At 42.6% G+C, this 14,647-nt stretch overlaps 1 protein-coding gene across 1 annotated transcript in view; it reads right to left on the reverse strand.

The window, feature by feature from the left end:
- Tti1 (Telo2 interacting protein 1) overlaps positions 1-14,647 on the reverse strand; it is a 49,758-nt gene that overhangs the window by 21,538 nt on the left and 13,573 nt on the right. The window contains exons 8-12 of the mRNA XM_077653055.1: positions 14,017-14,225; positions 13,528-13,584; positions 13,291-13,416; positions 3,993-4,109; positions 667-823 (exon numbers count right to left, since the gene is read on the reverse strand). Coding sequence (XP_077509181.1) covers positions 667-823; positions 3,993-4,109; positions 13,291-13,416; positions 13,528-13,584; positions 14,017-14,225 — 666 coding nt within the window. The remainder of the gene's footprint in view (positions 1-666; positions 824-3,992; positions 4,110-13,290; positions 13,417-13,527; positions 13,585-14,016; positions 14,226-14,647) is intronic.

A 14,647-nucleotide genomic window follows, 5' to 3' on the forward strand; every position in this document is an offset into this window, starting at 1 on the left:
TGAAAAATTTTCCAAGTGTTAACTTGTGTTAGACAGGAACTAGTCCCACTTGGGAATTCAAGATAACTGCTCTGCAGGTTGCTCTCATCATAATAACTACCAAGCTTCTGACATAGCATAGTACTCATTACTCTACCCATTTCATGCAAATGAAGGAAGTTTCAAAGACTAATACTGGTGCAGAAATTTTTTTTCTCTGAGTTGCACTATGAAAAACCAACTAGATAACTTCATAATCCAAATGTGCCTCAATCTAGCTAGACAAGTAAATTATTACAGACTTGCAAACTCTTTCATTCAATACTGCCAGACGACTCTTGGCAGCCAAGGCAGGTTATTTCAATCAAAAGCTTTGTTTTTAGTGACAGTTTTACTTGTAATGAATTGATAACACACACTGTACTATTTCAATAACTCTAATTTCACTTCCAGAAGAATCATTTTTCATCAACAAGGCATTTACTTATTTCATTGTTGACATGCTACATTGCAGCAAAGTTCCTGGATTTTTTAATTCACACTTGTTTGGTAAGTATAGTGTGATAAGTAGTGTGACAAGTACACTGCACTGATCAACAGTCGTAAGCTCCTTTTCATTTTGGCATCAGCAGAGTACTCACTGTCTAGCAAGGCAAACCTGCGACAATTGTTAACAGCAACACTTACCCAATGAAGCCAGAATGCTCAAGTTCGGCACATGCAGAAGGTCTAACCTCTGCAAGTGATTGCAGTATGTTGTTCAGTACCAAAATAGCTTGCTTCCTGTGGCTGGCTGATTCCTGCACCTTCTGGTATAAGATGTCAGTTAGCATGGTCACATCACCTGTTGCAAGATGAATCAAGCAGAAACAAGAGCAAAAATGCAATCAGCTTATTCCAAAACTCTCATTCAAAGTACAGCAATGAGACATGATGTTTGTAACATAAAAGTGTCTCCGAACCAGCAACACTGCACTTTCCCAGACATGCACGGTCCACTCAAAGCTGTACTAAGCATGCCAGTGAACTCAATAATCTTTTTATTTTGTATGGCTACTTTACGGGCAACTTTTTAATTCTAAGCATAGGTCTGAGTTTTCTTTTTAAAAGGAGGACAATCAAAAATCTTTCTTACATTTCCTATTTGTGCTACTTCTTCCTGCCGACGGTACACCGTCTCACTGGTCTTTTGGCCACAAGAGTGATTTATCTTCTATTTGATTCCTTGACGTGACTGCTTTGTTTGCAAAGGAACACTATCATGCCTGCCTAATTATACAATAATCCGGACTACTTGAAATTGCACACAGTTTGTCTAGCAAGTTCTTTTGACATGCACGGCCCTTTTAGATACCATTCGTCACTTCTATTGAAATAAATTTTTCCTGCCTAAACAGTCTATGCAGGCCTCAAGAAAACAAATTAGTCAGTTTTGCAACATGAAATACCAACTGTTAATTTTCTACAGGCACGGCAATAGGAACCCAGAATAAAACTATATTATTAACAGTGACAAAATCTGTCTATGTCAACAAACATGCTTTCAAGGTCACTGCTCTGAGAACACCATTTACTGTCTTCACTAGCTAATGCAAAAGCACCGAAGTTGCAGCTGAAGAATGTTAAGTCGTTAAGGTGTGAATTTGGGCTTGTTGGCTATCCATGAAAACAGCTTAGCGCAAGAAACAGGACGAGAGAGGGACGCACCACGAGTGCTACTAACAGCAGACTTTATTGCAACGAGGCAATACATAAGAAGGATGTACGTATAAAACAAATAAAAATAAGGAGTCACAGCCACAGCAGTCAAAAGCTACCGGCTATCTAAGAATGCTATCTCTTTGGTCAGCAGACTAACAGATGGAGCAAAACTTAGTGCTCGTCTAGTTGGTTAAGCATTTCTTTGAAACAGGTCAGCGCTAAAAAAGGCCAGGCCGTGTGTTTGTCTTTCTTTAGCGCTGACCTGTTCCAAAGAAGTAACAGATGGAGCACTAACACAATCTGCACCTTTTTTGCTGATTGCGAAAGCTTCTATAATCTCCCGCGTGAGTTGCGTCCTGTGCTTCGTCAAGATTTTTCAGTGACTCAGGATGCGCGTTCTTGGCAATCACAGCAATGCAGCGCGAGGTTGCTCTTGGGGTTTGAAGATCTTAACAACTCAGCATTCTCTCTCTGGCGATCATTTTGCATTTGTCCACATGTGCTGCACTTGCGACGACTCAGTCTCTCGTCATTCCTTAGGCAATCTTGACATTCAGGTGCCGCGCTGGGTTTGAGTGCCGACTTCATCGAGGCGGCATGCTCCCGCATGCGGTCATTAACACAGTGGCCGATTTGGCCAATTCTGATATTCCGCTCTCATACGGCCAGTCGTACATTGGCCAATCCGGCCGGTGTAACAATGACCGCATCCGAGAGCACGCAGCCTCGATGATGTCTTTGGCACCCAAACCCAGTGCGGCACCCGAATGTCAAGACTGCCTAAGGAGCGACAAGAGACAAAGTCATTGCAAGTGCAGCACGTGTGGTTGAATGCAAAGTGATCGCCAGAGACAGCATGCTCAGTTGTTCAGATCTTCGAACCCCAAGAGCAACCTCACACTGCATTGCCATGATTGCCAAGAAGGCGCGTGTGAGCCAGACCTGAGTCACTGCAAAATCTTTATGAAGCACAGGACACAACTCACGTGGGAGATTATAGAAGCCTTTGCAATCAGCAAAAGAGGCACAGATTGTGTTAGTTCTCCATCTGTTAGTTTGCTCACCAAAGAGATTGCTTCTTGGATAGCCAGTAACTTTTGACTGCTGTGGCTGCAACTCCTTATTTTTTATTTGTTTGTGTGTACATCCTCCTTATTTATTGCCTCGTTGCAATAAAGTCTTTGTTGTTAGTAGCGCTCGCGGTATGTCCCTCTCTCGTCCCATTTCTTGCGCTAAGCAGTTTTAATGTTAAGTCCATGTGAAATCCCCACTAGCTGTAGCACACTCAGAAAAAAATCAGAAGTGCACTGTGTACATAACCGTGCACATAACACCTGAAGGGAGTTAAGTGCAGACAGCCAGAGGCACTTGCCAGTACAGCTGTTGAGTTCCCTTCTTTTGTCACAGGCGTAAATCCGCCTAACAAACATAACTTTCCCAACTGCCCTGCCCTGCCTGTCACTGCTGCCATGTCCCAATATCATATGTGATTTACAGTAGAACCCCCTAAAAATAGCTCCAGGTATTGTCAAATTCCACTTTCTGATTTCACTCGAGTGATCTTTAGTTGACACAGGTGTTAATAACCAGAAGCTCTCCTGAGCCCGATACGTGAAGATATAGCAGGCTCTGTCTGTCTGTCACACACACGTGTGTGTGTGTGTGTGTGTGTGTGTGTGTGTGCACGTGTCAACAAGCGGTGCAAAGACATCACCACACCTGAGCTACTGGATGAGGAAATAATATATAACATTTGAACAAATCCAGATAAAAAACACAAGTGGTGCTTCAATCCATTTCTGACAAGCAGCAGACCTGCAGAAGCCTAAAACGAAGATAGGCGAGCTCCATCATTTGCTGCCAGCCAGAGGGAAAAACATTTGGCACGGCAGAAGGCCTCTACAAGGCATTTTATAAAATATCAAGCTTCTTCTAGGCAATGTGGTCAACTCTTTTACAGCACAGTTATTTCTTGACTGGCTAATCAATCCATTGTTCGCCTCAGACACAATGTGACTGAATGAGGTGGTTTCTACTGACACCATTTCTAGGAAACTTTCTGGTATCAAAAACACTTTGTCCATTTCTGACTGGTTCACAATAACAGGTTTCTGCTGGATACCACATGCATGGCTAGACTTTCAAAATGTGCATTATAAATAAATTGTTGCAATAGCAGCCAATGCTAGAGATTTTATGCACACAACAAAATGTTCATTCCTCAAAATTGAGAAAATGAAAAATAAATTTTGTAAGCACTCAACTCCACCCTTGTAATTTTTGACACAACAAGCCACAAATAGAGCACCTACCATAAGTTCCAAGCAGCTTGCATATAATGGTGAATTCCTTAAATATTCTCATGTCAGTGAAATGCATAAATTGATTGCGATAGCAACTACCAACAAGATCAGGAGCATTTGGAAAATCTGAAAGAAGAAAACATTACTTCTCTTAACCACCACTCAATAGCGAACAATACTACTGCAAAATGCATGAGTGTAATTCAAACCCACATGCAACCTCATCCTTAAGCAGTAAAACCATGATAATCAAATTTGCGTTAATTCTAAATTCCGATGGATTTGCAGGATTTCTGCTGTCCCATAATTTGCAATGCAAATTTTACATAATTTGAACTGGAAGTTGGCATTGGCCCTGTTAATTCAACGACCTGGGATGCTACGCACAAACGGCTGAGTTCACCGAAAAGACGATGAAACCCAACACCGACTGGTACCCAGCATCACTCCACTTATAACAGGCACATGAGCCTTCACTAAGCAATGCGATACTTAACTGGACTACGCGCACAGCAGCGACATTCTGACTTGGCACAGGACATGATGACATTACGCAAACATTTTGACTGCATTTTTGTTTTGCTTTTATTTCGGATCAATTCAAAACCCCAGTTAATTCGAATATTTTATGCAGTCGAAAGGGTATTGATTTGTTGAGGTTTTACTGTATGTATTGTATATGTGGTATCAGTAAATCACAACATGCATAACACGTGTAACGAAGCCAGAGTAATATGGAAAAAATGAGCAAAAAGAGGGGTTCTCATAACCAGAAAACCCTGCTCTTAAGAGAAAAGCAAACAATTTTCACAAACTTCAATTTTTCCGGTACAACCCTACTAGAAATCTTCACGAGAGATGTCTTAGAGGTAAAGAATTTTTGTAATTTGTGCAATCTCTCATTCATACATGGCACACACTGGAAACACTGGTTACTGAAGAACGGTAATTGCATGCCAGCAAAATGAAAATAAATATGGCCCTAGCCTGAGAAGAAGGTGGCTTTCTTTGACACAACATGATGATCATGGCTGCAAAAGTCGTTCAGATTTAATGGAATGCAGTAATATTTTTAAATGCTAACATGCTGCTCTGTCAAGATACAACATGCTGATGAAGAACTGTACAGAATTACACACGCAAAAAACCACTGCCATGTAAGTTGATGATGCTAGGTTTTTATGGTGCAAGGGCATCTAGGGGCAAAGAGCGCCAAACACGAGGTTTTTGGTCGACTCAAGCTAAAGTATGTACATAAGTTAAAATCAACACTGGGTGTATAGGGCCTAAGAGTGGTGAGTGTGTGCATGATTAAAGTGTGTCAAGAGGGTATATAAGCCTGATGGAATGTCCGAAAGTGGTGTATATCATCTAAAAAATTGTTATAAGGCACGTTACATATAAAAGACACAGCCAGGTAGCCTGAACCAGAACCCTTGCTTCAGCAAGAAGGGCGAGGCATCTGGCAGCTAAGGCTAAGCTTAGCATTCTCCTCAGCAATGAGGAGGGGCTGAGGTTACCTGGAATAAAAGATCTCTTGTAAAAAACCTACACGAGACAAAAACTTAAAAACTTTATCTGATGAAAACATGCAGTCATCACCAAAAATAAAGACGAGCGCATTGGTGTGGGGCGCACAACAAATCTTCAGAAGATTTTTGAACGCGGTGCGTCAGACAGTGGAGCGCTGCGTGTGCCAGCCCAGCGTTACACGTGTGCACGTGCGAATGGTGTGTGTGAGGCGACGACGACAGGGAGTGTGGCGAGCATGAGGAGCGGAGAGCCGACGTGTCAGAAAACCGAGGTGTAAAGGAAGACAGCGCAGCGGAGGTCGGGTCATTAGAGCGTGGAGGTGGCAGCAGTCGGACGTTGGGTCCGTGCTGCGGGGACCTTCTTTGAATCACCGATGCAAGCCTCCTGCGTTCCTTGCAAGCCTGGAGGTGGCAGCCGATGGACTGAGGGTCCGTGCTGCCGAAAGGCACTCTTAGATAGCCTGCGTTAAGCCTCCAGCGTTTCGTGACGCCGTCGACGGGACCTGGCTACGTTTTCCTGCTGCTGCAAAGTTTCTGGGACTGTTGACTGGAGACTACCGGCATTTTCCTGCAGTTCTCTCCGCTCCTAATAGCACCTGGCTCTCTTTTGTTGCTTCCATCGATGCAACGCCAGCGACACGTCGCATGCCAGCGCTGTGTTCGTCCTTCTTCTTTTCAGTCTTCTTTTCTTTGGCTATGTGCCGTTGTGCTGGAATACTATGAACGTGAATCAAGAATACCAGCTAGCCCAAGAACTGACTCTACTGAAAGACAAGTCGCAGTTCATCAACCCTTGTTCTGTCCTGTCTACAAGGCATCCCCGCTTCACCTGGGACGCTCAGTACCGGGTGAACTCTTTCCTTCATTCTGTAGTATTGTACGCATGTTGAGTGTGTGTTTTTCTTGTTTTCGTTTCGTATCAGCTCTTTTCCTTTAAATTATAAATACGGCTTCGTTTTGTTTTGTCTGTTCTCTTTGTTGTTTTGTTCGAACCTGCACGCGATAGCGTTCCCCTTCGGAAAGTCGGGGACGTGTTACCAATTCGCGACAATTGGTATATTAAATGTTTATAGTTCTGGGAAGTGCTGTCATATTTAGGTCTCCAATCTCAGGCACTTGATTAATAATATCTGAATGACTGAGGTGTGGGCTCCATATCTCGAGCATTGTGGTGTCGGTGTATTTTTTAAAAGATGCAAGTGTGTGATGTATGTATAGCTTATCTGAAGTTTGCAGAGAGCAACTTCTTTGAACCTATTTTGTTTTTCTGTGGCATACCTTCCAATCTTTGGTTTTATTGTGTGCAGTTTATGGTCTGTTTGTTCGTCCCCATCCTGGTGCAACTCTTTGCGGAGAGCAGTTCTAATATATGGCCTGAGGTCCTGGTATGGAAATTGTTTTATATTCATCTTACTCAATACGGCACCTGATGCTGCAAGCCTATCAGCTTCTTCATTTCCATCTATTCTGCAGTGACCGGGTACCCAGCATACTGTAATTTTAAGGTTCAATGTGCGTGCAGACATAAGGCATTACAAGAGGGAATTCATTACAGGGTTTTTACAGGGCTTCCCAGAAGACAGGGTCATAACCACAACTTAAGGAATCTGAGTAAATAACAGAGCTTGGCACTTTCTTTCCAAGAATGAATCTAGTAGCCAACAGAATACCATAGCATTCCACAGTAAATATGCTTGTGTGTTTATTCATTGTTTTTGTTTCAGAAAATTGACAACTGTGAACTGCACATGAAACTGAGGATGACTTTGAGGCATCGGTATAAAACTCTGTGCACTGATTACTTTGCTTGTAGGGACAGGAAATACTGTTTTATGCCAATTGACGACCCATGCTTGACAACCTCACAAAAATATGTGTCACAATCAACTTGATGCACTTCCCAGGGAGCAATTATTTCTTTAGAAGAAGTCGCCAGAATGTTGGAGACTGGTACGTTCATATCTTGGACAAGTGTGGTGACTCTAATGGGTAAAGGTGGGGTTTCAGACGGTCGGTTGGAAAAGAGCTGCATACTGGTTGGGTTTCGCAACAGCGCGTTGCATGGATGGTCAGCACGAGCTAATACGTTCGTAGCGTATGTTATACTTGTGTACTTCCGACGTCGTTCAAGTGACCATTGGTTCGCCTCAACGTACAAACTGGCAATTGGGCTTGTATGGAAAGCACCAGAAGACAACCGCAGACCCAGGTGGTACACAGTGTCGAGCATTTTTAAGGTGCTTTTCCGTGCTGACTCGTACACTACTGAGCCGCAGTCTATACGTGATAGAACTACGCTAGTATTTAGAAGACTCAGCAGGCAGTCTCGATCTGTACCCCAAGATTGGTGTGATAGGATCTTTAGAAGGTTCATTGATTTCATGCATTTAAGTCTTAAATGCTTAATGTGTGTAATGAATGTAAGCTTTCCGTCGACCATGATGGCAAGAAATTTGTGCTACTCTTGGACACCAATACTCAGCCCGTTAAGTGTGATGTCGGGTTTAGGCCTAACAGCACATTGTTTAGTGAAAAGTACACTGACTGTCTTTTCTGTGTTGACTTTAAATCCATTTTCGTCTGCCCACTTTGATACTTTGTTTACTCCTAGCTGAATTTGCTGCTCACAGATGGGCAAATAACATGACTTGCAACTTATTTGTACATCGTCAACATAAACAGAGAAGGATATAGATCTAGGCAGGACGCTCTTCAATGAATTCATTTTCACTATGAAGACAGTGCAGCTAAGAACGCCGCCTTGAGAGACACCATTCTCTTGAGTAAACGGCTTCGATAATGAATTCCCTACACGGACCTTCAATATTCATTCAGACAGATAACTTTGAATAGTGGCCAGCATATTCCCCGAGATCCAAAACACGAACAAATCAAGGATGATACCATAATGCCATGTGGTATCATATGTGTTTTCAAGATCAAAGAAAACAGATAAACAGTGCTGTTTATGCACAAAGGCGTCCCTTACGTAAGATTCGAAGGCAACGAGCTGGTCAGTGCTTGACCGGTTAGCCCTAAATCCAGCTTGGTGCTGGTCAAGAAGACCATTGAATTCAAGGAAATGCACAAGACAACGACTTCTCATTTTTTCAAAGAGTTTACATAAACAGCTAGTTAGGGCAATTGGTCAATAACTGGCCACAAGTGCAACTTCTTTGCCTTGCTTTAATACTGGGATAATAATCACTTCTTTCCAGGCTTTTGGAAGATGTCCAGCAGCCCATATCTTATTAAACAGGCACAGGACAATTTCAAGGGTTTCTCCATACAGGTGTCTGAGCATTCCATATGTGACCCTGTCAGGGCCTGCTGCTGTTGAGTTGCCACATGTGCCTAAGGCAACCTTCAACTCTTGTAAAGTAAATGGACTATTGTATCCTCCCACAGATGACCTTTTGTTTACAACTGGTTTCCGCTCCTCGAATAGCTTGTATCGCAAGAAAGAAACTGTAGAATGCGCTGAACTAAAAGTGTATTCAATGTGTTTGCCTAGTGCATCTGCTTGGTGCTCCAATGTATCACCAGCAGTGCTAACAAGAGGAACTGGATGTGTACTATGCCCTTTAAGTGCTTTTAGTCTACTGTATACTTTATGTGTATCTGTGTAAGAATTTACAGAGGAGAGAAACGATTGCTAACTTTCCAGTTTAGATACACGTCTAGTACACCTGCCATTTGCTTTTGCATGCTTAATGTTTATTAAGTTGTCAACCGCAGGGTAACGACGAAATTTTGACTATGCATTACTTTGGTTCTGACGAGCTTTCTTGCACTGCGAATTCCACCATGGTCTTCGTTCGTTTTTTATTTTACCTGATTCCTATAAAACGGATATTTGTGCAGTATCTATTATATGCAGTGTGATCAATGACTGAGATTCATCTATGCCTAGGTCTGTAATTGATGAACAGGGCAATGCTGAGAGCTGCCGAGACATCTTCCAATCTGCAATCTGCTCTTTAAACTTCCTAGGATTATTTACTCTCGTGTTGATATTTTCTGTGTATTTTAAAGGCATGGGAAAGCGGTCACTTCCATAAAGACTATCAACAACAGCCCACTCTGTAGCTGCCAAGAGCAATGGAGAGCCAATAGCAAGGTCTATCATGTGTATGAGTTGTGAGCTACATTAAAGTATGTTGGTTCTTTCCTATCGAATATGCATGAGCCAGACGACAACAGGAATTTTTTGATTAGCGCTCCTCGAGAATCTCTTCTTGTAACTCCCCATAATGGGTGGTGTGCGTTAAAATCGCCAACCAGCAGGAACGACCCCGGGAGATGGTCAATGAATTTTCTGAGTTCAATGGATAGGCAATGATCTGGGGGGATATATAAGGAACATATGGTTATTACTCTGTCAAGAGTTAGTGCTCGTATTGCCACTGCCTCTAAATCAGTAGCCAGTGGAAGACATTGAGAGGGAATTGAATTTTGAGCCACAATAGCAACGCCACCCGATGAGTGCGCACTGCCTCGCCTGTCTTTCCGATATACTACATATTTTTTAGAAAGTTTGTATGTGTCGGGTTTAAGTGCGTTTCTTGTAGGCAAAGTATGTTTGGTTGATATTGGGCGAGTATTTTAAATATGTCATCCAGGTTCTTAAGTAGACCTCGGCAGTTCCAGTGGATAATGCTATCGAACGCCATTGTTCTTAGTGAGGACGCGAAGATTAGTGGGAGATTTAGATGTCGCCCCCTTTATCAGGCAGCTTGACTGGATGATGTCTTTTTGGTTTGAGGCGGTCTAGGAGACTCCACCTCTCTTTGGGGGACTCCCTCAGTACCTCCGATGCAGAGGATGCCGGCATAACCTCCATTGCTTCCAGTGAAGACACGGAAGCAGATGGGGATTTGTAAAGAGGAAGAGACTCCCTCTCACTTGTCTGTGTTTTCCCAGAAGTCTGTGAAAAGTTGACGTCTGGGACATGGAATGTTGGTGCAGCCAGTGAGGGGCCAAGGTGGGCGTGCATCAGCGATGCTGTATTGCGTGCCCACCGTCACGAGACGCCGCCTGGACCCCGGCGCACTGCGTCAGCGTAAGACCTTCCAGAGAGAAGCGAGAGCTTCTTCCGGGCTTCCGAGAATGTAATGTTTTCTGTTACTTTCACCTGAACTACTTTCTTCTCATTTTGAAATGCCTGACACGATCGTGAGTACGCTGCGTGTGGCCCGTGACAGTTTGAACATTCTACTTGAGCAGCATTGCAGTTTTCAGTTGGGTGCTCATGGGCACCACACTTTGCACAGTTGAGTTTTCCGTGGCATGTTTTGGATCCATCTCCATATTTTGGACAATTGAAACATCTTCTCGGGTGTGGGATATAGGGACAAACTTTGCAGTGGATGAACTCTGCTTTCACAGCATCTGGAGGACAGGACCGTTCAAATGTTAGCATGATATGGGGTGTCACCACCTCTTCACCTTTCCGCTTTATGGTGATGCGGTGAAGGGCAATGACACCTTGATCTCGGAAGCCTTCCAGGAGGTCACTTTCTGTTTCTCGGATCATATCTCTTTCTGATATCACGCCTTGCACTGTGTTTAGACTGCGGTGGGGAGTGATGGTAATAAGGAGGTGAGCAAACTGCTTTTGCCTCAGAAGGATGTCAGGTTGATCTTTCTGGGACACTTCAATAAAAAGATCACCAGATGAAAGTTTTTTGTTTTGTACTTTTTCCTATCATTTTTTCAATGGTTCTAGTGATAACAAAAACTGACATTTCGGCAACTGGGTCATTTTCTACCAGAGAATGAACAACCAGGAAATGGGGAAAGTGGTCACAGTTAGGTCGGGTACTGGTGAAGGTTTCATCAGTGCGGTTCCTTTTCAGGGACCGATCAGGATTTTTGGAAGAAGAATTACTCATACGATATCGGTGTGCCAACAGTTCCTAAAATGTCGCCTGTGGTTCACTGTTTTACTCACAGGGAGGTCCCAGAGCCCCCCGACTGGTGAACAGACAGGGAGCCCTTCGGCCGGAGCTTGACCATGGCCCCGACCGCCACTGTTCATGGTTTCTACCCTTCAGCTTACAACCTATCGCCACGGTGCGGATGACAGCTTTGGTATGGAAGCTGGGGTACGTGGTGTCGCCAGGCGCTAACACCTGAATACTCAAGCTGCCCCTGCAGGGCACTGCTATGTAAGTTAGTGCCGCTCTTGCTCCATTGCGTTTCTTGTTGGGATGATATAGCAGTGTAGTTTTTCAGAACAACCATTCCTTACATGAAAAAAAAAAAGGCTGCACTTAAAGTATGTAACTGCATAAACAAAAGTGACATTTTTACAAACAGCACAGTGCATCTGACAGCAAAATCATGTGCACTGATTAGCAGCCAAGTAAAGTCACACAGTGAAAATAGGCATTAAATGAAAAACTGCACGGTGGCCCCGGTGCAGGGGGATGCGCAGGGTGCCACCTCCTGGCACCACTCCCTCTCCTATGCCGTATTTACGTTGTCAGCCAGGAGCTGAGGAGGTCATCACTTTCACAATAAGAATTCATGGCAAAAAAAAATAAAGAGGGGACACAGTCATGGGCACTGCGCGGAACATCAGCTTCAATACTCCTAATTTAAGCAAAAATAATTTGCCTGATTCTATTAATAGAAGAGAAAAGCCCTTCATTTCCACAGACAAGAGCATGCGGTCTTTGTCTGTTCTTGGCCTTTTTAAACTCACATTAACTTCTTCCTTGTCACTTCTATTAAATCAGCAAGAATTACAACAAAAAGTATAAGGCACCAAAAGTTAACAAAAAATACATGAGTATTGCAGGGAAACAAAAGTACATTTCTGTTTGCTTGACACAGCCTGTGATAAGGGGTTGTAGATTTAGGTTTAAACCGAATAAATAAATAAATAAATAAACGTACGCCAAATTCAATTTTTGAAATTCAGTTCTAACTGAAAAAGGTCAGCATCCTTGATTTCAGCCACAGCTATTGAGCACAAGTTACAAGTGGTCAAGAGACAGATTAAGCGAAGTGCGGAAACCAGTAGTGGGATAAGACAACAGGATTGTTGTTCCAAAACGAAGACGACTATCACAGAGGTCTGGTTCCATCTGTCTAAGTCACACAAGTGTATGTGTGTGTTCCTCTGCCTGCAGCTTTCATTTTTTTTCTCCCTAATTTGATTTTTATGCAACCTAGTTTTTAGAAATACACTTCTATTTCGTTTTTGTCCTATTCTCCGATCACTTCTTTCGCTCTTACTTTTTCTTATGGCGGTAGCATTCTATACTGCAACCACTGTTCTATACATGACCATATACATGTTAATTACTGATACATCAACTGCTCTTGCTAGAAAACAAGCTAAGATAAGCTAATTGTGATTTTTGACTGCACAGGGGTTACACATAAACCACCGAGAAAAAAATTCTAATTCTTTTATGGGAAAATAATATTTACTAAAAAAAATGAAATCTGCGTCCTTAAATAACTGCTGAAAAAAAAAAAAAAGACTGCCAAATTTTTAAAAAATACAGACCAAAGTTCGACGCCTGGCTATGATCTAGGCCTCTAAGGCACAGTGAGAACATGAAAAATGGACACATATGGCAATGGCAGTTCACATTACCTATCCCAATTCGCTATACTTTACTCAAGTCAGCCGATTCTTTGTTTGTTTTCAACTTTTCAGCAGAACTGAACTTGCAAGAACTGAAGTTTCCCTCTCTTTTCCTGCCTTTTTCATGGATCTGGTGCAAACAAGTATGCCTGAAAGGTTTAGGAGCACATACCTAAAGGTGCTGCCTGCTCGGCAAAAAGCTTCATGTCTCTTGTTTCAAGCTCAGTCAGCAGAAAAAGCACACCCAGCAGCTTCTGGGAGACAGCGGTTGACGTGAGAATCTTGGCAATTTTATCCCCTGCATCGGCAAAGTAGTGTCACCATCTAGCATTCATACATCGCATATAAAAAGCCGAAGAAAGGCACTGAACTGTTCTCAACAAAAGTTCTAACATCAGATTTTACTCACGAAAAATTTTTAGGTACCCGCAAAGCAACTTGACCAAAGTTAGCTTTTCACTTTCACCTGAAATAAGAAAGATTAATTTATTACGCACTACTTCAATAAGCATAAAAACCAACATTACGTATATCTTTACAACTTACTTAAAAGCACTGCTAGGGGTTAGACCTAAACAGAGTACAATAGGTAACATAAAATGTGCGAGTTCTATTTTTTCAATTTTTATGCATAAATATCGGCCCAGAAATCATGACATGGGACACCATTTCCTTGGAAAAGGTAAGTGCCCTGTGCAGATGCAATTAAGCAAGATAACTGCTACTAGTTACTAGTTTATTTCCCATAAGTACTGCTCGAAAAGTGTTCTTATCATCTGCACCCTCCTTCAGAACAAAAAGTAGATGGGAAGTAGAAACTTCACTGCTAAGGCATAACATACTGCAGATTATTCATGTGTGAAGAGACCAGGGAATAAAGACAGAGGGCTGAACTTACTTCCCATGCGCAGCAATCGTGGGAATCTGCTCAAAGTTTTATGGAAATCTTCTTCAAGAATCTCAGTCAAGGACAATGAGTCCATAACCAGCATATGGTTTCCAACCTCATCAAGCACCAAGTGGCTTTGACTTGACACCCTTTCACTGTCATCAGCACACAGTGATAGGACCATTTGAAGGACTGAGGGAACTAATATCTCCAGTGATCTAGAAAAAAGAAAGCATATAACAATTTAACACAAAAAACACACAGGAGAAAGCATTGAAGTAACACGGTGGTTTGGGCTAGTTGGTTGCAGGTTAGTTGGTTGGTTGGTTACTTCAACGTATTTCTTCTACACTGGGCTCTTTGCAGCACAGTTCTGTTTTGTTTGTTCCTTGTCTTCTGTGCGCGTTTTATTCATGCTGCGACACATGTCTCCATTATGAAGGAGAAAGCACACCAGCAAGTATTAAAGAAGACTAACAAAGCATTAATTCAGAACAATACAGAATAACATCAGCCATTAATGATGGACACTCAACAAAAATTTATTGGCAGCGCTTTCCTCAAATACAAGTGCAGAATTTCACTACAAAAATATTTGTTCGTGGGGAGGCTAGGAGAACTGAAGACAAGCAATTTGTCA

This window comes from Amblyomma americanum, chromosome 2 (genome assembly GCF_052857255.1).
Source record: "Amblyomma americanum isolate KBUSLIRL-KWMA chromosome 2, ASM5285725v1, whole genome shotgun sequence".
Classification (NCBI taxonomy): domain Eukaryota; kingdom Metazoa; phylum Arthropoda; class Arachnida; order Ixodida; family Ixodidae; genus Amblyomma; species Amblyomma americanum.